Source organism: Loxodonta africana, chromosome 12, assembly GCF_030014295.1.
Source record: "Loxodonta africana isolate mLoxAfr1 chromosome 12, mLoxAfr1.hap2, whole genome shotgun sequence".
NCBI classification, from domain to species: domain Eukaryota; kingdom Metazoa; phylum Chordata; class Mammalia; order Proboscidea; family Elephantidae; genus Loxodonta; species Loxodonta africana.
In genome coordinates this window covers 76,945,563-76,971,638 of record NC_087353.1, presented here as the reverse complement: position 1 = coordinate 76,971,638, position 26,076 = coordinate 76,945,563, and the positions used below count along the sequence as shown (strand labels likewise).

General features: G+C 42.5%; 2 protein-coding genes across 14 annotated transcripts in view; one reads left to right on the top strand and one right to left on the bottom strand.

The window, feature by feature from the left end:
- Positions 1-682: 682 nt before the first annotated feature.
- On the bottom strand, positions 683-25,973 carry LYRM1 (LYR motif containing 1). 7 transcript variants are annotated; one of them, XM_010598435.3, is made up of 4 exons: positions 25,371-25,481; positions 13,370-13,528; positions 8,668-8,760; positions 683-1,860 (listed from the first exon to the last, which is right to left on the bottom strand). In XM_010598435.3, exons 2-4 carry the CDS (start codon positions 13,526-13,528, stop codon positions 1,744-1,746), a joined length of 369 nt encoding a protein of 122 aa, XP_010596737.1. In that variant the 5' UTR covers positions 25,371-25,481; the 3' UTR covers positions 683-1,743. The 7 variants fall into 7 exon arrangements, with proteins under 7 accessions (XP_010596737.1, XP_003418855.2, XP_023414589.1 ...); XM_003418807.4 differs by lacking the exon at positions 25,371-25,481 and adding an exon at positions 25,096-25,315; XM_023558821.2 differs by lacking the exon at positions 25,371-25,481 and adding an exon at positions 25,855-25,973 and having other exon boundaries at positions 684-1,860; positions 13,370-13,535.
- DCUN1D3 (defective in cullin neddylation 1 domain containing 3) overlaps positions 25,372-26,076 on the top strand; it is a 53,105-nt gene continuing 52,400 nt past the window's right edge. For 5 of the 7 annotated variants that reach the window (XM_010598432.3, XM_010598429.3, XM_023558817.2 and 2 more), the window contains exon 1: positions 25,962-26,076. The gene's annotated coding sequence lies outside the window, so the exon portion shown is untranslated. Of the gene's footprint in view, positions 25,482-25,961 lie in introns of those variants that run through there. The other 2 variants (XM_064295661.1, XM_003418806.4) reach the window with 2 other exon arrangements.

The window sequence follows — 26,076 nt, the reverse complement described above, 5'->3', positions numbered from 1 at the left end:
CAAAACAGATTACATGCAAGGTTTGGAAGTAAATTGATAATTATGCTTTTGTGTAATAGTATCTTTACAAATGAGGCTGGGCATATAAAATTCCCATGTAGGTGAGATTCCTGAGACAGGGAAGACACTCCAAGGCTAGCTGGCAATCATGGTTGACTTTCATACTGGAGGAGGTTGGATAGGGAAGGGTGGTTTCTAAACTCAGCAGGGTAAAATGAAAATCGCACACAGTCACAATCACCTTGAGCTACTCAGAACGAGACCACGACAGATGCAGGCAGGCCATGCCTCACTGGGTCCAGCATAGCCAGTTTTGCCTCCAGTGCAGGACAGATTGTTTTTTTTTTTGGTTGACCACCAGATGAAACAGTTGGCTTGAGTTCACAGGCCATATGTTCCATGAGAAGTATTTAACTTTAAACATCAGAATCACTTCAGGGCAGGAAAATGCTTCCACAGTGAGACCTGCTGGAAGGAGAGTGACCCAGGGAACAGCAGATTCAAACCTTCAGATCGATTCAAGCTAGGCTGGTGTATGTGCTCACTGAGTGGAATGACCAACACAACTGCTGGCACATTTCAGCTTCTGTCTTTATCCATCAAAGGCCTAGAGCTGCATTTGTGTTAAAATGTGTGTATGCTACCACTCCACTAACAGCATTATATTTGTTCCCTGTGTCATTGCCCAACCCTACAATACTTAATGCAGAGCATGGAAAAAAAGTATCCTTCTGCTCACAGGCGCAGGTTTTTGAGACTGAAATACAAGACATATTTTGAAGGAGAGGATCTGTGGGACAAGGGTAGTACCAACTGCTGTTTCTGAGGGTCAGAAGGCCATTACGGAAAAGAACACGGAGACCAAAACCGATAGACATTTGTCTTTATTGTTGATGCTTGTCGTCTTTGGAGGTCAAAGGCAACAGCACTGATGTACAGACTTGCCATGGGACTCTCCCTTGATTCCACATATTACAGAGGTATAAATTCTTTGTGTTTCGGTCTTTACTTTTCCCATTTATGTTTACACATAATTTGAAAGCCAGCTTGGCTCTTGTACTTTTCAATTATGTTAAGGTAAAATACTTATGATGAATACGATATGAGTTTTAAGTGCTTTCCAGATCAGCATACTAAGTAATCACAAGCTTTAAGATTAGGTAAACATAAGCATTTAACTAAGACATGCACTTTCATTTACGGGGCGGGTAATGGGTCTCATAAAATTTCCATGAAAAACCATAGAATGATATACCTTTTAAGAGTTTATCTAGAATTTGGAAGGGTCGAAAGACAACACACAAAAAAGCCTAGTTTTAAGCAAATCTATAATTTGAAAAGAAAATTTAAAATAATTCTGAGTGTGCTATACGTTTTCATAGTAGCCATAATTAGCAATCGGCTAATTTCTCTGAATCAGCTGGCATGTGTGGCTAAGGGCGTTCCCATGAAAACCTTTATTACCCTTCACCCTTCCTTCCACATATTTTGTTTCAAAATATGACTTCAGTAAGGCTTCAAAGGTCCATGACCTGTAGGGTTTATATCATCCACTTAGGCAGCAAAGATCCTGGCAAACTCTAGGAACACGTAGGCACACATCAGGGTAAGTTCCAATATCTGGGAGGTTTTTAGAAGATACCTGAATTTTTTTGCCCCTAATCAAGGAGAAAGGTTTTGTCATCTGTTTTACATTTTAGGCCTAGTTGGCTCATCATTCTCAGAAATAAACTTTCTCCTGGGTTAGGAAATTTCATCATGAGACTTGAGATATACCGGTTTGGCAAGTTTCCTCAGTTTCTCCTGTCTTCGAAGTCCCCGACCTTGTAATGGGGTAAGGCCCATTGGAGGCAGATGAATCTGAATAATAATAAGAAAAATAATAATATTAATAATCACAATCATAATCGTAGCAGCTTATATTCACTGAGGCTTTACTAAGTACCAGGCTCTTTGCTAAGCACTAACATATTTAACTACGGCTGCTAACCAAAGGGTCAGCAGTTTGAATCCGCCAGGCGCTCCCTGGAGACTCTATGGGGCAGTTCTACTCTGTCCTATAGGGTCGCTATGAGTCAGAATTGACTCGATGGTACTGGGTAACCTATTTAAAAAATCCATTGCCGTTGAGTTGATTCTGACTCACAGCAACCCTATAGGATGGAGCAGAACTGCCCCATAGGGTTTCCAGTGAGCAGCTGGTGGATTCCAACTGCTGAACTTTTGGTTAGCCGCCGGGCTCTTAACCACTGACTCATTAATCCTTATGATCTCGATACATTAACGTTTACAATAATCTCAAAAGGAATTATTATTCCGATTTTTATAGATAAGAAAATGGAAGCTTGGAGGAGTTAAATAACTTGCCCCAGAGTATATATTAAGTCGTGGAGCCAGGAGTTGAACTCAGATCTGTATGATTCCAGTGCTTGTGCTCTTTGCCATTTTGCCTGCTTGGAGGAAAAAATGACCACAGATCACACAGCAAGATGGAAATCCAAAGATGAGGGATGTTTTGGGTTGAACTGTATCCCCAAAAAGATATGCTGAAGTCCTAACCCCTGTGAATGTGACCTTATTTGGAAATAGGGTCTTTGAAGATGTTATCAGTTAAGTTTGATGAGGTCCTAGTGGAATAGGGTGGGTCCTAATCCAATCTGAGTGATGTCCTTATAAAAGAGGAGACACAGAGGGAAGATGTCCATGTGGTTACAGTAAAAACCCATTGCCATCGAGTCAATTCCAACTCATAGTGACCCTATAGGACAGAGTAGAACTGCCCCATAGGGTTTCCAAGGAGTGCCTGGTAGATTCAAACTGCTGATCTTTTGGTTAGCAGCTGAACTTTTAATCACTACGCCACCAGGGTTTCCAGTAGCTAACCACCACCCACCCTTATCTACAGTCTGACTTTATGCAGTTTCAGTTACCCGTGGTCAGCTGCAGTCCGAAAATGTTAAATGAGTAGTGTGATGAAATCTTACACCGTCCAGCTCCATGCCACCTGGGGATTATGTTCACATAACTTTTATTACAGTATATTGTTATAATTGTTCTATTTTTTTATTAGTTATTGTTAATCTCTTACTGTGCCTAATTTATAAATTAAACTTTGTCACAGGTATGTATGTATAGGTCAAAACATAGTATATATAGGGTTCAGTACTATCTGCCGTTTCAGACATCCATGGGGGTCTTGGAGTGTATCCCCCATGGATAAGAGGGGACTACTGTAGTCAGTTATACTGCAGCTGCAAGCCAAGGAACATCTGGGGCAAGAGAACCTGGGAGAGACAAGAAAGGATCTTGCCTTAGAGAGCATGGCCCTGCCTATACCCCGATTAAGGCTACTAGCCTCCAGAACTGAGAGAGAATAAATTTCTGTTGTTTAAAGCTACTCATTTGCTAGTACTTCATTCTATAGCAGCCTAGGAAACTAATAGGTTGTTGTTGTTAGGTGCCGTCGCATCAGTTCTGACTCATACCGACCCTATGTACAACAGAAAAAAACACTGCCTGGTTCTGCACCACCCTCACAATTGGTGCTATGTTTGAGGCCATCATCACAGTCAACTGTGTCAATCCATCTCATTGAGAATCTTTCTCTTTTTTGCTCACCTTCTGCTTTAAAAATCATGATGTCTTTCTCCAGGGACTGGTCTCTCCTGGTAACATGTCCAAAGTATCTGAGACGGAGTCTTGCCATCCTCGCTTCTAAGAAGCATTCTGGCTGTACTTCTTCCAAGACAGATTTGTTCGTTGTTCTAGCAGTTCACGGTATATTCAATATTCTTCACCAGCACTATAATTCAAAGGCATCAATTCTTTAGTCTTCCTTATTCATTGTCCAGCTTTCACGTGCGTACGAGGCAATGGAAAATACCATGGCTTGGGACAGGCACACCTTAGTCCCCAAAGTGACAACTTTGCTTTTCAACATTTTTAAGAGTTCTTTTGCATCAGATTTGCCCAGTGCAATACATCATTTGATTTCTTGACTGCTGCTTCCATGGGAGTTGATTGTGGATCCAAGTAAAATGAAATCCTTGACAACTTCAGTATTTTCTTTATCATGATGTTGCTTATTGGTTCAGTTCTGAGGATTTTTGTTTTCTTTATATTGAGGTGTAATCCATATTGAAGGCTGTAGTCTTTGTTCTTCATCAGTAAGTGCTTTAAGTCCTCTTCACTTTCAGCAAGCAGGGCTGTGTCATCTGCATATTGCAGGTTGTTAGTGAATCTTCCTCCAATCCTGATGTCACATTCTTCTTATAGTCCAGCTTCTTTTGCTCAGCATATAGACTGAATAAGTACGGTGAAAGGATGCAACCCTGACACACACCTTTCCTGATTTTAAACCATTCAATATCCCCTTGTTCTGTTCGAAGGACTGCCTGTTGGTCTATGCACAGGTTCTGTATGAGCACAATTAACCAAAAAACCAAACCCACTGCCGTCAAGTCAATTCTGACTCATAGCGACCCTATAGGACAGAGTAGAACTGCACCAGAGAGTTTCCAAGGAGCGCCTGGCGGATTCTAACTGCCGACCTCTTGGTTAGCAGCAGTAGCACTTAACCACTACGCCACCAGGGTTTCCGAGCACAATTAAGTGTTCTGGAATTCCCATTCTTCCCAATGTTATCCATAATTTGTTATGATCCACACAGTTGAATGCCTTTGCACAGTCAATAAAATACAAGTAAACATCTTTCTGGTAGTCTCACTTTCAGCCAAGATCCACCTGACATTAGCAATGATATCTCTTGTTCCACATCCTCTTCTGAATCCAGTTCCCTGTTGATGCACTGCTGCAATAGTTTGTGAATTACCTTCAGCAAAACTTTACTTGCATGTGATATTAATTATATTATTTGATAATTTCCATATTCTGTTTGTTGGATCACCTTTCTTTGAAATGGTCACCAATATGGATCTCTTCCAGTCGGTAGGCCAGGTAGCTGTCTTCTGAACTTCTTCGTATAGGTGAGTGACCACTTCCAGAGTCGCATCTGTTTGTTGAAACATCTCAACTGGTATTCTGTCAATTCCTGGAGCCTTGTTTTTTTGCCAATGGCTTCAGCGCAGCTTGGACTTTTTCCTTCAGTACCATGGGTTCTTTATCATATGCTACTTCCTGAAAGGGTTGAACATTGATGACTGTATTCCTTCCATCTTCCCTTGATGCTTCCTGTGTTGTTCAGTATTTTGCCCCTAGGATCCTTCAGTATTGCAACTCGAGGCTTGAATTTTTTTTCCAGTTCTTTTAGCTTGAGAAAAGCTGAGTGTGTTCTTCCCTTTTGGTTTTCTAACTCCAGATCTTTGCACATTTCATTATAATACCCTGTGTTCTCGAGCTGGTCTTTGAAATCTTCTGATCAGCTCGTTTATGTCATAATTTTTTTCATTCACTCTAGCTACTCTACATTCAAAATCAAGTTTCAGAGACCCTTCTGATATCCATTTTGGTCTTTTCTTTCTTTCCTGTCTTTTTAATGACCTTTTGCTTTCTTCATGTATGATGTCTTTGATGTCATCCCACAACTCGTCTGGTCTTCGGTCATTAGTGTTTAATGCATAAAATTTATTCTTGAGTTGGTCTCTAAATTCAGGTGGGATGTACTTAAGGTTGTACCTTGGCTCTCATGGACTTGTTTTAATTTTCTTCAGCTTCAACTTGAACTTGCGTATGAGTAAATAACGGTCTGTTCCACAGTCGGCCCCTGGCATTATTCTAACTGATGATATTGAGCTTCTCCATTGTCTCTTTCCACAGATATAGTCGATTTGATTCCTGTGTATGCCACCCAGTGAGGTCCACGTGTATAGCTGCCATTCATGTTGTTGAAAAAAGGTATTTGCAAAGAATAAGTTGTTGGTCTTGCAAAATTCTATCATGCAATCTGCAGCAGTTTCTAACACCAAGGCCATATTTTCCAGCTACAGATCCTTCTTTGTTACCAACCTTTGTATTCCAATCACCAGTAATTATCAATGCATCCTGATTGCATGTTTGATCAATTTCAGATCACAAAGGTCAGTAAAAATCTTCAATTTCTTCATCTTTGGCATTAGTGGTTGGTGCATAAATTTGAATAACAGTCAAATTAACTGGTCTTCTTTGTAGGCAAGGCGTATGGCTATTATCCTATCACTCACAGCATTGCACTTCATGATAGATCATGAAATGATCTTATTGACAGTGAACGCTACACCATTCCTCTTCAAGTTGCCATTCCCAGCGTAGTAGATCATATGACTGTCTGATTCAAAATGGTCAAAATCAGTGTGTTTCAGCTCACTAATGCCTAGGAGGAAACCCTGGTGGCGTAGTGGTTAAGTGCTACAGCTGCTAACTAAAAGGATGGCAGTTCAAATCCACCAGCTGCTCCTTGGAAACTCTATGGGGCAGTTCTACTCTATCCTATAGGGTTTCTATGAGTTGGAATCGACTCGATGGCAATGGGTTTGGTTTTTGGTTTAATGCCTAGGATATCAATCTTTATGGGTTCCATTTCATTTTTGATGAATCCACCAGCTGCTTCTTGGAAACCCTATGGAGCAGTTCTACTCTGTCCTACAGGGTCGCTATGGGTCAGAATTGACTTGATAGCAACGGGTTTGATCTTGGGTTTAATAGGGAGCTGAGGGAGCCAAAGATTGAAGTTGTCAAGGATTTCATTTGACTTGGATCCACAATCAACACCCATGGAAGCAGCAGTCAAGAAATCAAGAGGCATTGCATTGGGCAAATCTGCTGCAAAGGACCTCTTTAAAGTGCTGAAAAGCAAAGATGTCACCTTGAAGACTAAGGTGCGCCTGACCCAAGCCATGGTATTTTCAGTCGCAATCATATGCATGTGAAAGCTGGACAATGAATAAGGAAGACCAGAGAAGAATTGACGCCTTTGAATTGTGGTGTTGGTAAAGAATATATATCATGGACTGCCGAAAGAACGAACAAATCTGTCTTGGAAGAAGTACAAGCAGGGTCATGGATTGAATTATGTCCCCTCCAAAATGTGTGTATCAATTGGGCTGGGCCATGATTCCCCGTATTGTATGATTTTCCTTTATGTTGTAAATCCTGGCTCTATGAAGTTAATGAGGGAGGATGGGCAGCAGTTGTGTTAGTGAGGCAGGACTCAGCTTACAGGATTGGATTGTATCTTGACACAATCTCTTGAGATATAAAAGACAGAGGCAAGTAGAGAGACGAAGGGACCTCATACCACCAAGAAAGAAGCACCAGGAGCAGGGCGCGTCCTTTGGACCCAGGGTCCCTGCACCTGAGAAGCTCCCCAACCATGGGAAGATTGAGGACAAGGACCTTCCTCCAGAGCCAACAGAGAGAGACAGACTTCCCCTGAAGCTGACGCCCTGAATTTGGACTTCCAGCCTACTAGACTGTGAGAAGATAAATTTCTCTTTGTTAAAGCCATCCACTTGTGGTATTTCTGTTATAGCAGCACTAAGTGACTAAGACAACCGGAATGCTCCTTAGAGGCAAGGATGGTGAAACTGCGTCTTACGTACTTTGGACATGTTGTCAGGAGGGATCAGTCCCTGGAGAAGGACATCATGCTTGGTAAAGTACAGGGTCAGCGGAAAAGAGGAAGACCCTCAACGAGATGGACTGACACAGTGGCTGCAACAGTGGGCTCAATCATAACAACGCCTGTAGGGATGGCACAGAACCGGGCAGTGTTTTTGTTCACAGCATCACTATGAGTTGGAACTGACTCAATGGCACCTAACAACAATGAAAGAGCCCTGGTGGCACAATGGTTAAAGCACCCAGCTGCTAACAGAAAGGTCAGTGGTTGGAACCTACCAGCCACTCCACAGAAGAAAGATATGGCAGTCTGCTCCAGTAAAAATTACAGCCTTAGAAACCTGATAGAGCAGTTCAACTCTGCCCTATAGGGTCACTATGAGTCACAGTTGACAGTATGGCAATGAGTAATAGGGAGCTGGTCAAATTATGGCACATTCATACAATAGCATACAATGAAATGACTGAAAAAGATTGAGGTAGAACTTTATAGATGTCCAGAATAAATCAAGTAAAATAAACAGACAACAAAATAGTATGCCTAATAAGAATCTATGTATGTCAAGAAAATGTATGTATATGAGCATAGGAAAAAAAAAAAAGACTAAAAGGATATATTATCAAACTATTAGGTTGAACCAATACAATATGAAACTGCTGTTTTTGTATGTCAAAGAACTGAATATTGGCAATTTCTTACCAACGCCATAGTTACAGCGGTCACTTCTATAAAAAAAAAAGTGAGGATTTTGCCAATTTTCACCTTCTACTTTATGTATTCCTTTAATGTTTGAAGTTTATTCTTTTATTACAACAGCTTGGCTTTTATAATAAGGAAAATAAGCACATTTTCATAAAAGGGCGAAGGTTAAAAGAGAATGCTGTATGTTTTGTGTATGTGGGAACGTTGTACAGATAGGAGAAGCCAGGCATTCACTGATATTTTAGTTTGTGGCAATGGGTTGGTGGTCTGCGAGATAACTTATTTCCAGCGTGCCTCCTACAGTAGCTCAAGGCTTCCAGCAAGCATAAGCCCCCTCCGTACACATTCTTAGAAATAGCCAGGTTGACAAGGATTAGGACCCACCCCATGTTAACTGGAGTCACACTTACTGGCCTTGGATAAGGAATCTGGTAATGCAGTCCGATTTCAATCCTGGCCGTGCACTCGTCTATACACTGCTGAATCAGGTCTGTGTCTGTGAGCTGTTACCAGGAGAAAACAGGTGAGGCTGTTAGTATTGTGGTAATGCCACCTAAAGAATGTGGTTGTTGTTAGGTGCCTTCGAGTCAATTTTGACTCGCAGTGATGCCATATGACAGAATAAAACTGCCCATAGGGTTTCCTAGGCTTTGATCTTTATGGGAACAGATTGCCAGGTCTTTCTCCCATGGAGCTGCTGGGTGGGTTTTGAACTGCCAACCTTGTAGTTAGCAGCTGACAGCTTATTCGTCGTGCCACCAGGGCTCCTTATGTAAAATACAGGTGTACATTTTCTTAAACTTTTTCAATTCATTAACACTAAATTAAATGTTGATAATTTGAAAAATCAACAGTAACTTAAATTTACTGTGGATTAAACTTGTAAAAAATTGTTGAAACAGGTAATACATGCATATGATAAAACTAATTCAAATAACACAAAGACGCAGCATTAAAAATAAGTCTCCCTCTTACACACCCCCCAGTTCCCCTCTTCACAGACAACAATTAGCGGCAGATTCTTGTGTGTTCTTCCAAGGATATTCTGTGCATATATAAGCACACATACATAGACAGACTTGGTTTTTTTTTCCTTCATTACCTTAAGGACAGCTCACTTCGTTCTGAACCTTGCTTTTTCACTAACAATGTTACCTGGAGCTCCTTGTATATTTACACGTATAGAGTTGCCCCATTCTTTTTAACAGCTACACGAAATTCCAATGTAAGGCTGTACTATAATTTATTTAACCAATCCCCAACTGATGGACATTGAGGATATTTACAATATTTTGCCATTTTTACAAACAATTCTGCTCTGGATCTCTATAAAAAATATTTCTGTGCCCATTTGCAAGTATCTAAAAGATAAATTCCTGGAGAGAGATCTGCTGGATGAAAGGGTGTGTGTTTATGCATTTTGAATTCTAGCAAATGTTCCCAAATTACTGTCTAGAGGTTACACTAATACTCCACCACAATGTGTAACTTTTTTGCCCACTCAAACCGTACCTAAGAGTGCTTCTCTATATCCTCTCCGATTGATTCAATTTTAAAGGGACTCAATTGTTTCAGCATATGCTGTCTGGAACCCCCCTGAGTAAGCTACTGAAGAATGCTCCAACTTTCATTTTGAACTGTAAACTGCCTTGCTCATGGGTAAGGGGAAGAAAGGGCTTTTGAAGTTCCCAATGTGTCAAATCATGGAGGTCTAGTTTCAAGAAATGGGACGAAAGATTTTTCTGAAAAACAAAAAGCCAGGTAGGATTAGGGAGAGAAGCACTTCCATGCCAAGGGTGAAAAATGAGTCGACATGTGGCTCTGCTAAGGGTTGCAAATGGGCCTCAAAGCAGAGCAAGGATTGCATCAGCCCCAGATGACACCCACAGTGAAGTCTGGGCCTGTGTGGCTTGAAAATTCCAAGAGCGTTCCTGTCCTCTGGTACCTCTTGGATCAGAGAAGAGTTCCAGGAACAGCAATGCACAGAACTAGAGCTGAGTCCCTTGGGGCGAAGGCTCAACTTTCTGACCTCTGTGTTTCTCAGAAGCTATTGCTCTCATGTCCAACTTGGGAATACATTTCCATGTTCCCATTGGCCCACTGGGATTCAGAGCAATTCATGAGATAGCTTTGGATTACTAAGCTCTTACAGTGAGTGAGGTGACAAGAAGCTACTTATGTCTGCATGGGGGACTGGGGAGAAAGGAAACCTGACAAAGATATAGTTAAGGGGGGTTGTTGAGGGGGAGGGACAGGACTCCAGCTCTCCATCTGAACAAGCTTGGGCTAGAGTTCTCCAAACAGCAGTCATTCATGGACTGCTTGTATGTATGATTTTACCATACCTACATACTGCCTATACTGACAATATTTTTCTTTAAACAATTTCTCTCTTAAGCAATAATATTTGTGAAATTGTGGTCTAATATTCTATTTCCCTTCTGATACACAATAAAACAAGTATATATCTTAATATTAAATTAAAACCCATGTACCCCCTGCCCCCAATAATTTCACATACTATCAGTGGTACGCACACCTCCCACTACACTAGCTCACACTACCTTGGGCTAATCCAAGCAGAGGCAAAGGAATGATTATTGTAATAACTAAAAACACAAAGGATCTCAAGCAATCCTCAAGTGAGCTCATTGGCAAGGGTTTATTGGGTATTTACTACAATATTCCCACTACCAGGCTGGACACTGTGAGGCCATGGTCCCTGCCCTCAACTGTCAAGGTTATTACCTGATATGTGAAGCTACAGAAAAGGCATGGTGGTATAATATAACCAATGAGGAAAATGACAGGCACAGACTGCTATACAAATTCAGAAGAGTTAGCCATCATGGGGGTGTGTCTGGGGGAGGGCAGAGAAACTGAGATGGATTTCTAGAGCAGGTCAAATGGAATCAAAGTATTTGTAATGCTCATCAATTTAGTGACAACCACAAGGCAGGTCCTGTAGTATATACAAGAGAAGCACAAGACATTGTCTATGTGCTCAAGCATTTAACAACCTAGTTAAGGAGACTAGGCCAACATAAACAAAACAAAGAATAAGAAAAAAGAAAATATAACCAACTACTTAGGGGTGGGTGTAAGTCAGTGGTTTCTAAACTTTTTGATGACCTACTTCTTTCAATAAAAAATTTGAGCCCAGAGCCTCTGTATACATATTTATATTAATTTATAAATTAACTTACTGATTTATAAATTATCTACCAAGCCAAACCAAACCCACTGCCATGGAGTCGATTGCAACTCATAGCAACCCTATAGGACAGAGTAGAAATGCCCCATAGGGTTTCTAAGGAGCACCTGGGGGATTCAAACTGCCGACCTTTTGGTTAGCAGCCAACATGGACTAATAAATTCAATATAAAATATACATAAGCACATATTTTTAAAGGATGAAATGAAAAATTAATAGAAATAACGATTGTAATATTTTCTTTCCATTCCTCAGGGGATTGATTAAGGACCTCATGGGTATGTACACTGGTTGGGCATGAGCCATCTACACTAAGAAGAGACAAAGTTTAGAGAAGCTGGAGGATGGTGATAAAGGCAGAGGGAAGCTTCACAAGCCAGTTGGCCTTAAAAAGCAGAGAGGCTTCAGGGATTCAAAGGAGAAAGGAAAGATACTGTAGATTAGGAGTGGGTCCTTTGTAGTGCTTGTCCCAACAGTAATTTCACAGTTAATATCATCTACCTCTGAAACAAGGAGCTCTGGTGACACAATGATTAAGCACTTGGCTGCTAATTGAAAGGGTGGAGGTTTGAATCCACCCAAAGACTCCACAGGAGAAAAGACCTGGTGATCTGCTTCCGTAAAGATTATAGCCTAGGAAACCCTACGAGGCACTTCTACTCTGTCCTATAGGATTGCTATGATTTGGAATCAACTCAACAGTACACAACAACCACAACCTCTGAAATACCTTTGAAGGACCCTGTCTTGGTTTTGCTCATTTTTATATCCCCAACATCTAGTCCAGTGTTTGGCACATGGTGGCCACTCACCCACTTGTTGAATGAAAGAATGAGGGTGAAAACCTGCAGAGTGGTAGAAATGGGCAAGCTGGGGAGGGGAGGCACTCCTGCAGAAAGATGAATTCTGCTTTGATTAGATGCTTCCGGTGGTTGGTGAGAAGCCGAGGCTGGGTATTCAGATGTGGGAGGTGAAACCATAAGGTAGTTACTCCTTCTGCAGGCCTCAATGCAGAGGGCTGACTTTCAGAGGACCCTACAGCTGGCAGAAGGGTGTGTAGAACAGACAGTGCCGAAAAGGAGACAAAGACAGGGGTCAGAGAGGAAAAAAAGTCAAGGGAGTAGACTATCAGGAAGTTTCACGAGGCGAACAGTGGCAGCACTGAATCCATTAGATCGATGAGAAGGAGGCTGAAGAAAGGTCAGGAGCTGAAAGCCCTTCCCATGCTTGGTGCCAGACAGTCTTTCTAAGGAGCTAATAGCTAATGCTTTACGGTTGGTTGGAATGGATCAAATTGAGCCTCCTAGAAAGGTTTCTGGCTCCCTGGTCCCTGGGTGTGGAATTTGGTTAAACTAGCTAATGGAGGCACTATTTTACCCAATTCTGTGGTCCCAAAGGGCCAACTCACTCTGCTAGGCAAAGAGGCTTGAGTTCAAAGTTACATTTATGAAGGGAGCCCTATGTCTCAATCCTATTCTCTTCCTGCTGAATGGGCTTATATTTGGAGGCTTTGAATAGTTTATGAATTGAAAAAAAAATGTAATTATGCACCTTTTTTTGTGGGAGTGGCTGGCAACGGGCTCAGTGTGAGGAACAGCCCTGCCTCTGAAGACTCACATTGGCCTGGTTGTCACCTGGCTCATGGGGCCTTCTGAGGACACTGAGCCATTTATCAGCTGGACTGAGATCTGGAACACGTGAAGAGAGAAACACGTGCTGGCTCTGCTTTCCAGTGGCTGTGCAAGCTAGCTAAACTGGGCCTCTAGCCCCTTCCTGGTCTACTCTCTGCCACTCGGACTTGTTGTTTAGTCCTCTCATTTTTAGGACAGAATAGGAATGAACACACTCCACAAGAAACTGCACCTCCTTCTTGCAGACTCCAACTGAGGCCTACTTACATTTTTGTTTTTCTGGAACAGTGTTCTGGCTTCTTTTAATATGTACTGTTTTTCTTTAATGGTGTCTTCCATCTGCCCTGATGCCGCCTGCCATTTCCTCGCGAGCCTGAAAATTCTGCGGTAGAGGCCAAGAACTTCTTGTCGTGTTGCTGTTGTCATCTTCAGACTCACCAAAATAGAAGAGGGAAAATTTGCATAAAAATTCAATTTGACAGTAGGCAGCTAGGCAGATGTACATTTTTTTTAATCAAGCTCTTTAATTAGTCTAGAAAGAATTGCTCTTTCTCAACAGATCTGTTTGGTCACATTGCCAGGACGGTGTAGTAGGAATACCAGCTATCTCTCAACTAGACGTGTTCATCCTCCCAAGGCTGAGGATTGCTCAACAGTGCTGTTTGCCATGACAGCCAATTTTACAAGCGTAGCAAAATGAAAATTCACATTTACTGCTCTTTAAGCTCTTACCACGATACCTTAGAAGTGATGCTTTAATGTGTATTCTTGTATATTACATCACTAACCTAAGTACTTTGGAAAAGGGACCTTTTGGATAAATGAATTTCCTAGTTAAGTGAGAAGGGGAATTTAATGCAAACTCAAGTGCCTCTGGGTGCTTGGGAGGTAACACAAATGACGAACCTGGTTGGGTGGGGACAGAGGCCCACTGGAGAGTACACGCTGCCTTGAAAGGGGACAGTTGCTACTCAGCTCTGGCCAGCTCCTGCCATGTGGAAGTGAGGGCCTAGGGATGCCAGATTTCCTGAGAGCTTGAGAATAGGTAGCAATACAAATTTTTTTAAATGAGAAATCTCCTGCTGTTGTTGCAAGCCACTGAATCGATTCCAACTCAAAGTGAACCTATAGGACAGAGCAGAAATGCCCCGTAGTATTTTCTAGGCTATAATGTTTATGGGACGAGACCACCAGGTCTTTTCTTTCTCGGAATGACTGGTGGGTTTAAACTGCTGACCTTTCAGTTAGTAGTCACCAAAGCTCCTTTTGAGAAATCGCCTAAAAGACAAGAATTCATTATTTTTGAAAATGTGAGCCACACACAGGCCAAACCAAACTGAGTCTGTAGGCTGTTTCATCCAGAGGCTGTTAGGTTGCTACTTCTCTTCTAATTCACAACAGCCTTGTGGGAAATTATTTCTCAAAATTGTCAGTCTACTTTCCTGTCCACGTAAGAACTGGACAACGAGTATAACTGAAAATCTTTCTGATGACTGAAGATCTTGTGGCCTCTCTGGGGTTTTCACTCTGAAAGATTGGTTAATTTCAGAGGACTTGGCTGAATGTGAACTAAGTATATCCTCTAAACCTATTTTTATTTTTAAAAATAAAATTCCTGTCAGTTTTAAGTCATTTCTATTACAGAATATTTCAGATGTAGAGAATATATATGTTAATTATAATAATATAATAAACATATTCACCAGAGACCTTAAAGAATAAATCATGTACATAGAGGAAGCCCCCATTGTTTAACCCTTTGTAATCACATTCTCCTTCCACTTCTAGAAGGAATTCACTATCCTGATTTATCATTCTCACACATATCTTTATATTTAACATTATATAGTATTGCTTTACAAGGTTTAAAAACTTTATATATAAATGGTATTATATTCTTCTGCAACTTTTTTTTTTGCTCATCATATTAGTAAGATTCATCTATATTGTCACACATAGCCCTAGTTCATATATTCTCATTGTTGCAGATCAGTCCACTGTATGAAGACACTCCAATATTCTTATCTGTTTTCCTGTTGATGGATATTTAGTTTTTTTTTTTTTTTTTTAACTTAAGGAAAATTTTCTGCCTATTTCTTTACTATTTACTTCTACATCTAAAAGTAGTTTAGGGAAAATGAAAAAAAAAAAGTCTCATTACTGGAGGAATCTGATTAAAAAACAGGTTTAAAATCATGAATATACTGCTTTTAACAAACAGGCAGGCTGGGAAGGAAGACAAGGGCAACAGACAGATAGGGTGAGCGAGTAGCAGGGCCAGGCACTTGGACACCTCATTATGAGTCCCGGGTTTTCCTCAAACAGGCTCATCAGGATAGGGAAATAGGCAGCTCACTGCTGTCTGGAAACATGGCCTGCTTCCAATTCAAGGGAAGACGTTAAAATCTGGTGACCGTGTATGCTTTAGGATGCCCTGAGCTTATGAGAATTTGGGCAGCTAAAGAATGCAGCTGGGAACTGGAAGAAGGGGTGTTCCTCTAGAAATTCTAAGTACCATAACTGTAAAGAATTCCCTTACAGAGAATGTCTTTTTTGAATCTGATTGACCCTCCTACTTATCCTGACCCTGGTGATCTTTCTTGAGGCTTAACCATTTGATGAAGACTTGAAAGCACTACTTCACCCAATTCAAAAGTTTAAAGGCCAAAAGTTATAGTCAATACCAATTCTGAAGTCCATGATGCTTCACAGAAAAAGTTTTTGAAAGGAATTCATAAAAACCAAGAGAGAACATCATGCTTTGTGGCTGATTCTACTAAAAACCCAGATGAGATGATGACATTTTTCCTGTTAAGGAAACAGGTTTCGGAGTTTCTGGCTATCCCTAAAACTCCATGGTTTCACTTGAAAATATGTGAGTCAGTTCCTGTGAGTAGGGAGTCTGTAACTAACATCTATTACTGATTGCTTCACTTCCCTGTCATTAACAGACGAAACTTCCTTGATGGCATGACACGTGAGCAGGAAAGTGAAGAAGGTCTGGCACGTTAAGACAGCAGCAACCTTCTCCAAAGCCTGACTTTAACTGGTTTCCTTCGACTACTCTAAGAAACACAGCTTCAAACTATAACCGATCATATACCATAATCTGATACACAAGACCTACAATTAGAGTTAACAATTGGTACTTAATAGAACTATTTTCAAAACACTTTAATTATGTCTAAGTGTTTTGAAAACTAATCCTGAAAGGGAGATAAGTGATAGTTTCGTCTCCAACATCAGGTGACCCAGAAAATCCAAGTCCAAAGACTCCCAGAGAGGAGTCTAAAGTGTATTCCCCATTGTGGACTATTAACAAGTCTAGCCTACCACTTCCTTCCAAGTCTTGAGAGAAAAGACACGGAAAATGTTTCTTTTGTTCTTTATTGGATTCCTTTCAGTTCTTTGAGGGAACCATGTTCTTTCTTGCCTTGGGGGCACATACCATGCTGTCGCTTCTTTCTAGAAGGTTTTCCCCTGAACTCCTCTTTTCACCTGACCAACCCGTACTCATCCTTCAGTTTCCAGTAAAATCATAGATGTCTCAGAAAATCCTTCGCGCTTCCCCTCTCCCCCAACCACACCCCGTGTTGAACCCTCCCACAACTCCCTGTGTTTTCTCTTTGTAGTGCTTCTCTCTTGTGTTGTTATTGTTGCCAGGTGCCTTGAGTTGATTTTTGACTCGCAGTGACCCCATGTGACAGAGTAGAACTCCCCCATAGGGTTTTCTAGGCTGTAATCTTTAAGGGAGTAGGTTGCCAGGTCTTTCCCTCGCAGAGCTTCTAGGTGGGTTTAAACCACCAACCTTTCAGTTAGCAGCCAAGCACGGAACCCTTGCGCCACCAGAGCTCCTTTATCACTCACATACTAGCTTGTTGACATCCTCCCCCAACAGACCCTAGCCTTTGTGGGAACAGAAACCACATCCCCTTATTTACTGCTGAATCCTTAGCACCTAGTAAGGTGCCTGGCATATAGCTGGTGTTCAACAAGTGTTTGCTGAACGAGCCAACGATCTCTTGCTACAGAAAGCCTGTGCTTCTAGAAACTGAATCAGCCATATATAAAAAAATTAAAAAGCTCTTTCTCTTTTGGCTTCTATTTTCTTCTTTGCCCATGGAAAACAGCTCACTTAGAAAAGCTGCCTTTTCCTGAAGGATTTTCCTTCCAATGGATTTCATGGCTTGAAACCAACATTTTTCCTTTGTAACGATCAATTATTTCACACTTATTCATGTGAAGCTGAGGCATTTTTTTCCCTTCTTTCTCTAGGATCAGGGGGTTGACCTGATGCCACGGGTATGCTGGGATTTTTCCCACGGGCTACATCAGGAATATTTGTTTATTCAGAGGACCACAACTGAACTTCAGTCTTATCTGGCATTAAGTTTACTCTTATACCAGAGTTTCCTCTAAATAAATGTATTTAAATATTTGTTTAAGTCGATTTAAAACAGAGGTAAAATTACAAAATAGCAAAAATTGTGACAGTGGACTCTGAAGAACAGAAGTTTGGAAGCTGCTACTCTAAGGCATTCTGTGGTGTCTTCCCTGGTGTTTGTCCTAGCTGAGCCTTCCATTTGGAATGTCTCTTTTCTGCTACCTGCCCTACCTCATCCAGTAAACCTATTTACTATGAAGTTTTTGGAGGACCCCCACCTTCTATCACACCCAGCTACTGCTCTTTTGCTCTTATTTCATCACGTCTCTTTAGTCCCAGAGTCTCTGAATTCCTTGAGGGCAGGGACTATGTCTTGTTCATTACAGTAATAATAATGATGATATGAGGAGTCCTGATGGTGCAGTGGTTAAGCACTCAGACGCTAACCAAAAGGTCGACAGCTTAAACCCACCAGCCACTCTGCGGGAGAAAGACGTGGCAGTCTGCTTCTGTAAAGGGTACAGTCTTGGAAACCCTATGGGGTGGTTGCACTCTGTCCTATAGGGTCACTATGAGTTGGAATCAATTTGATGGCAATAATGGGATGGGGTAATGATATTAAACGAAATCCGTTACCGTGGAATTGATTTCGACTCATAGCAACCCTATAGAACAGAGTAGAATTGTCTCATAGGGTTTCTAAGGAGCAGTTGGTGGATTCAAACTGCACACCTTTTGGTTTGCAGCCAAGCGCTTAACCGCTGTGCCACCAGGGCTCCAATGATGATATAAAGAGCTGATATTTGCTTTGCCCTTACTCTGTGCCAGGCATTTTGCTAGGTGCTTTACGTATGTTAACTCCTATAATCAGTACAGCAACTCTGTACGGTCAGCAATGGGTTTGGTTTTGTTTTTTATAGAGTAAATACTATTATCCATGCCCATTTGACAAAGGAGGAACTTGATACAGAGAGGTTAAGTAACTTTCCCAATGTCACACAGACAGCAAGAGGGGCCAGCGTTCAAACCCAGTCTGGAGGCAGAACCCATGCTTTCAATCACTAAATTGGCTGCTCAATCTCAATAAATGTTGTTGAAAGTCTGTTGATTAGCTTTAAAGAACTTAGCCAGTTGTGATATAGGGAACTAAGCAATTCTATTCCCTTCTTATACAAAGAGCAAAAAGAGGCAATTTTTGCACCTTGGCATGAACTGCAATAATCCTTTTTCTAAGGTTTCCCATATACCATCTGCCCTTCCCCCTATCCTGCAAGGGCCCTTCTTCAATAATTGTTATACATCAGCATCTTTAAAGGAGACAGTGCACTGGCTGGGCTGCTCTGCTCTTCTGTTCCCCACGGTAACTCTATTCCCTCCAACTCCAAAGGGAACTGACATCATAAAAGAGACACCAGGGCAGGAGGTTCATTACAATGCTACCACCCACATGCCTTACTCTTTCTCTCATGGGACCCATTCACTCAACATTTATTAACCAACCACCATATGCCAGGCATGTGCTAGGTTCTGGAGATACAGTGATAAACAAGCTGCCAAGTCCCTGCCTGCCTAGTGTTTTATATCCTAGGGGCAGAGGCAGATGATATGTAAGAAAATTCCAGATAGTGATATGTGCTCTGAAGGAATGAAACAATGATATGATACTAAGGAGCAGGAGCAGGAGTTATTTTATCTTGAGTGGTCAGGGAGGGCCTCTCTCAGGAAGTGACATCTCAGCTGAGACCCTATTGGTAACAAAGTGCCCATCAATGGGAAAAGTTAAGGGGAGGGTGGTGCAGGAAGGGGGAACAGAAGGAGCAAAGGCTCTGAGGTGGGAACCAACTTCACAGAGCAATGTGAATATGGTCAGAGCCTACAGAGTCCACAGGCTGGCAGATGCCAGCACAGGTTGGTCAGGTGGGCCTTGGAGGAGTTCGGTCGTACTCTGAGAGCGAAGACACTGGTGGGTTTTAAGCAAGGCGGTAACATGGTCTGATTTACATTTTTAAAAATCTGCTGGATTTCAAATGATGAGAACTCATGATTCTACCAATCTTACAGATGGCATACAAGATTCTTGGCTAACGCCACCTAATTGACCGGAGAGTCGGAACTGAAAGCCAAAAAGTTCGATCATTTCCCTATCTGACCACAAACTTCCCCGTTTTTATTCCCGAGTCAGAAATGGGGATTTATAATGAGAAGTGATCAATCTCTTAAAAACAAAAAAACCCCACTCATCCTTCTACTCAATGTTAAGATTATAAGTACAATGAAAGGATATGGGGAGGCTCCAAGAGCCCACTGTATATGGCTCACCTAGACACTTGGCATGTCTAAATCTAATTTTATAGAAGGTCTATGGCAAGATCTGCTAGTACTAGGGGCTTCATCCACTTCATCTTTTTCCCCACCTCTGGAAAGACCATCACAGCATGAACACTTAGGAGTTTAAGTCCAGATATGAAAATTCCCTTTCTCCAGATGAAATTTATAGAAGTATGACTCTGGTGTTAGGAATGTCAAAATTCCACATGTTGGATTCTCATGGGGCTTTGCCTTCTACTGAAGGAAAAATGTAGCAGTATAACAAGAGACGAGACAGAAGGAAGCAAGGAGAGTTAACCCTCGTTTTTGAGCCCCAGGTGAAGGGAAAGACGTTCCATAGGTAGATTTTTTTCTCCTCAACTTCTTATGACTAGTATGGCCAAATTTTTCTCCTGAGCACTTTATTATGATTTTTTTTTGGGGGGGGGCAGAAGATAGTGAAATCCACCCACACAAAATCACCGTCTTATGTGCTCTTTGTGCACCAGTGACTGTATGTCCTTTGCCCTTCTACCCTATTATCTCCTTAGATCTGGGACTCTTTCTTTCTGCCAAATGAGAGTTCACACACCAGATACACCCTTTCTTTGACTAGCTGCTGCTTCTTAATCTTCAGCTTCTATGTCATGTCTTGTGAGGTGCCTTCTTCATATTGAGATGGGGTCAGTGTCCCTCCTATGTGTACCCCCAGCACACAGCTTACTCCTGTTGCAATATTCATTCTATTCTAGTGTAATTTTCTGTTTGATTTACCATTCTACCTCCATCATGTGTGTGTTGGGGAGTGGGAGGAAGGTGATTTGGGACTATGTCTCATTCATTACACTCATAGGCCTGGCACATAATTGGAGCTTGAAAAATATTTGTTAGGAGAATAAACCCACACACACAATGGTTACCAGTAATGTCCATTCTCAGCCTGAAGATATACGTGAGTGGTATTTGGGCCAGGTTTCCCAACTGAAGATCTCATAGCACTTTAAAATACTAATTAGTCCTCATGATGATGTTTTCAGGATATGTGGGTATCAGGATAAAGGACTAAAGACTCAGTTATTTTCGGGGCCCGGGGGAAGCCCATCAGTTCCATCTAGGGCAGCATAAAACACAGTTATGATGTAACCTAAACTCTAAGTTCTTTTAAGGCCGGTTAGGGTTTGGCCACTAAAATGTTTTATTGAGACTTAGAACCAAACATACACAAAAATAGGATTCTGATACTTTTTCTTGAAAAACCATCTTTTAGGGGAATAAGGTTCATTGCACCCAATGATCAATCAAGCCAGAAAATTGTAATTTAAAACTTCCATCATTTGGAAAACCTCTAGCGTACGGAAATGTTCTTGATAATACCAAAGTAATCAGATTTTCGTGTCCTAGATAAAGAAGAATGACTATCTTAGTTTTGGGCACTCAGCTTCTCCACAGATATAAAAAATGAATGTATGGGCTCTGGGGGGCCCAAACTTGTGTTTGAATCCTGACTTTACCACTTTGAGCTGTTATGAACCTCTCTGAGCCTCAGTTTCCTAAAATGTAAAATAAGGTAACCATAGTACCTTCTTCAAAGAGTTGTTGTAAGGACTATTCATGAGATAACCTATGTAAATCACTTAGCACTGTGAGTTAACAAAGGCAAATGTGACCTCAATAGGAGAAAATAAAGGAGGAACAATGAGGCCTCTTTGATCAAGCCTACGCTTTGTCTGCTGGGAGGCCGGGTGGGGGAAATGTGTTGTCTGCTGGCTGGCGAATTTATTGCTTTGTGGTAGTAATGGATTTTCCTAAAGCTGTTTCCCTCTGATCATTAATAATCCCTGTACAGTAAAGGGCTATTGTTCTTCAGTATGAGTAAATAACCCTGTTGGAGGCACAGCTTATCTTCAGACCACAGCGCATGCTTCTTACTGGAAATATAATGCTGGTGCCAACACCAAAGGCATCATCAGACTTCCCTTCCTATTTTTCTTCCTTAATCTCTTACTCCTTGCTTATCCTTCAGTACGCTTTTCTCCTAGATCTGTTATACTCCCTCTTTTTGGCATACACCCGTATCCTATATAATATCATCCTTACCGTCAAGATAAACTGTGCCCCACACATCTGTCTCCTCCCTCCCCACCCCAATCAATCAACACATACACCACGGACTTGCTTCCTGTTCTGGATTCAGTTTTTGGTTACTAAAATTCAAAAAGGGAAGTGTAATGCCACACACTGTATTGCAAATCTCAGGATATGCCTGCGTGGTGTACTTAATCATATCACAGCTATTCTCTGAAACAGCATCTTTTTACACAGAAAGTGACAAGAATACAGTGTGTCAGAGATGGGGGCAGGGTGGAGAGGGTAGACCATATTTTTATTTTACTTAAGGGAAAAGAAATTAGGCTAGGCTCTGTCAGATGCGAAGTCTTAAGAACATGGTGAAAATCCAAAAATATTGACGTCTGGCAGGCTTTTAAAACAACTATCCCAAACAAGATCCTGCGAGGCAAGTACACCCATTCTAAATATATAATGCCACCACTGGAGCACATACAAGATCATACTCGCGTAGGGGAACTCCAATCAAGCTATTGTAACCATGAGATGTACTGCCATTTTTTTTTGCCTCAGGGACAGAAATTCTAAACGGAAACCAAGTTTCTTGGTCCCCTCAATTCAAAAGAAGTTAAAGCATCTGTTACGCTGTCAGCATTTTTAGGTGACAAAGGTAGGGTAAGGGTCAGTTGGAGGTGGTGAAAACCAGTTACCAAAAGTAGAAGGCAGTGTTAGAGGTGTATGGGAAGGGCTGAAAATAGATGGTAAACTAGGCCATCCAACCCGTCATTCATTCCTAACTACCCAGCAGGGATCTTCAACCCTCCATAGGAACTAGAGAAGTTGAAAAGCTCAAAACGCTAATTTAAATTCCTCCTTTGAAATAATTTTCTAAGGAATTGGGATAGAAAACTGGCAAAAGGGCTTCAGCTGTAACCGTTAACACAGCTGGAGCTTTTTAGCATCTGAAACTTGTTCCAGCCATGTAATAAATAACTGTACTCTGCACAGGTACAGCTTCCAAGTACCTTCCACCTATGAAACAACTATTAAACGAACAACTTTTGTCAGCTGCAGAGATGAGTAAAGACGAAGTTCCTTGAGAGTAGGAGCCTTGATTGATTCATCTTTACATGTGGGAAACAATTAGCACCCTGGGTACCTTCAAGATCCTCCAGTCCAGTGCTGACCATGAGAACTTCCTGTGATACTGGAAATGTTCTGTGTCTATGCTGTGCGATAGGGTAAGACACATGTTGTTACTGGGCACTTGAAACGTAGTTAGTGTACCTGAAGAGGTGAGTTTTTATTTAATTAACTTACATTTTTTTTTTTTAACTTACATTTAAATAGCCATATGTGGCTAGTGGCTACACACTGGACAGCACAGCTCAAGACCAATGACTGCAAGTCAAATGCCCACAAGGGTAATGCACACATGATCCATATAAAAAGGGTGAAGCTACCGCTGACTGTTACTGTGTAGAAGCTTCAGCAGTGTTGCCAGATTATCTGATTTTTCAAATGAAGCTGAAAATCTGGATTTTGATGTCCAATTTTTAAATGTTGGCAAGTAAATTTTAGAAAGAATTTAAGTCACTTTGTGGGTAGAACAATGTTTGTGGGCAGAATCTGTCTTGTCATTTTGCAATCTCTAATCTAGGCCAACCCCTCGAGCTCAAAGAGAAGGACCTTATCCAAGGCCACTCCACCGGTTAGTGGCAGATCAAAGATTGAAATCCAGGCCTTCTGATTCTTCTTAGGACACTCTTTCCACTGAAATTGTGGCGGTGGTGGCAGTAGCAGCAGTGGCAGGGACAAAAACCCCTTTGTCAGAAACTATTGAATTCCACAGCAGATACCTTATGAATACAGTGTTCCTACTGTTGTGTTCCTACCCAGCTACAGTGACATGTTGGGCCTTCTGGGCAAAGCTCTGTACTAGAAGCCAGAAGACCACAAAGCAGAAACAGTCCCAGCTCTCAAAGAGTTTATAGTTTACGAGGGATACAGATATATACAGAATTTAAAGTCAGGCTTCCTATAATGGGCACAAATTACCTGCACACAAGTCCAAAAGCACTGATAGCTGGGAGAGGAAGGAAGGGACAAGACCTGAACCAGGCCTTAGGTGATGGGTAGAAGCTGGCCAATGGGTGGATGACTCTCATTGATTATGAGAGCAGGTCTCATTATTCCAGGATATTATGGGGGAGGGGGACTCCTCCTTATATCTTTGAGGCTTTAATACTGTCCTTTCCTGGCTTCTCCTTCTGCGTGTAATGCTAAGTGTTGAAAGCCCCAGGAAGTTTAGTCCTGGGTCTTCCTCTTTTTTATCTACATTCTCTTCCAAGGTGATCTATATTCTGAGCACCCCAAAAATTTATTATCTCTAACTATGACTTTACCACTGACTTGCATATTGAACTTCTCAACATCTTCATCTGGATGGCTAATAAACTTCTCAAACTTACTATGTTCAGGACAGAACTTCTGATATTCCTTTCCAAACAGTCTTCCCCATTAGGAGCCATCCTTGGTCCCTCCCTCTCTCACACACCATATATCCAATTCAGCAGCAAGTCTTGCTCCAAAACATATTCTGAATCTAATTCTCTCCGTTTCCACTGTGACCACTCTAGTCAAAAACAGCAACGTCTCTCCCTTGGTCCACTTCAACAGGTTCCCAGCAGGCCGGACAGCTTCCAACCTTCTCTATGCAGTAGCCACAGCGATTTTTTTTGTAAAATGTAAGTCAGGTCAGGTCACTCCCCTTCTTAAAACCCTTCGCCGGTTTTCCCATCACATTTAACATAATATCCAAGCTCTTACCACGGCCGGAAAGGCCCTGCTTTCTCAGGCCCTGCCACTTGTGTAACACTTGCTCTTTCTGCTGCAGCCACATGGCCTTCTCGCTGTTTCCTCCATTCGAACCTTTCCTTGCTCTTTTCCCCACCCAGAAAGCTCATCCCCTATCTCCTCTCGGATCTCAGAAAGTTTCCTCCTCTGAAAAGAGGGCCCCGGTGGCAATTCCTGCACTCGAATGGAAAATCACGGTGCAAGGCTTTTGTCTAGTTCCCAAGTTTGTGGACTGACGGAATTATGAAGCTAGCTTTCACTGTCCTAGGCGTTTTCGTTCTTAAACGGGGCCTCGTCTGAGTCAGCCTTCCCCAGCCAGACGCCTCTAGTCCTCGGCGCGCTGGGAAGAAGCGAATAGCCTCTACTATTTCCCACTCACATTTGGGAATCCAAAGGATTCAGAAGTCTCTAATGGGCCCCAAATCGGCATCTCAGCGTTCCCAAACCAGGTGTCCCCTTTCTGCACGCGGGCTGCTTCCCAGAGGCAGGTTCCCGAGGCCAGCGTCGATGACACCGAGCTGCCCTCGCGAGACTGGGGTCACACAAGAGCGTCTCCTAGTAACGCCGCGCCCCCCCCGCCCTTACCCCTGGGGAGCCAACCCCTTCCCCCAGTCTCCCGCGCCTGGAGTCAGCGTCTCCATCCCCTACACTCACTCTGCGTCAGTCCTGCCTTTCCCCACCCACAGAAGCGCGGCAGCCCCCGGCGGGCTGGGAGGAGGCGGTGCCGGGAACCCAGTGGAGTGGTGGCCGACGGAGCTCGGGCAGGTCCGGTAGGCCAGGCAGGACCAAACCACCGGGCGGACCTTTGTGGGAAGATTAGTTTCAGGTCGCAGGCCGCTCGAGTCTCAGTGAAATTCAAACTCTGTTCCACCCTCCGCTGTCTACCCAACAATATAGCCGCCTCATCTTCTTCCTATTTTCCGTTTACCCCTTTCGCTATTCTTCTCTCCCCCACTCCAGCCAAAAAAATGGGCCAGTCCAGCTCCTCCCAGCCCTCCCTCCCTGTCGCTCTGTCTTTGCCCTTACTTGGCGACGGCTTCGTACGTCCTTGCTTACGTCGTGACGCTAGCTTCCACCCTTTCTCTCCCAGCCCCTCTCCCTCATTCTCCCTCCTGGAGCAGGCGGCCTGCGGGGTTACCGGAAGTGATGATGCAGGAGGCGATGGAGGGGGCGGGGCTTCGGGGCGGTAGCCGCCGGTGGGCCGCAGATGAAAAGGAGGCGGCGGCAGTCGTGGATGAAGTGGCGGCGCTGGCGGGGTTAGGGAGCCTGGAAACGCAAGTGGGGATGGTAGGTGGTTTGGACCCGCCGAGCCGCCGTCGTTTCCAGAAAGGGTCTGACTGGAGGAACCTCTGGAGCAGCT

Excerpts from the sequence above, each read along its gene's own strand:
- LYRM1 (XM_023558820.2), bottom strand. The coding sequence starts at position 24,826 with ATGAGCTTTCTGGGTGGGGAAAAGAGCAAGGAAAGGTTCGAATGGAGG. Across the intron at positions 13,536-24,689 it reads GCAGGGCCTTTCCGGCCGTG|TCTGAAGATGACAACAGCAA; the intron begins GTAAGAGCTTGG and ends TATTTTGGTGAG. Across the intron at positions 8,761-13,369 it reads TGTTCCAGAAAAACAAAAAT|CTCACAGACACAGACCTGAT; the intron begins GTAAGTAGGCCT and ends TCCTGGTAACAG.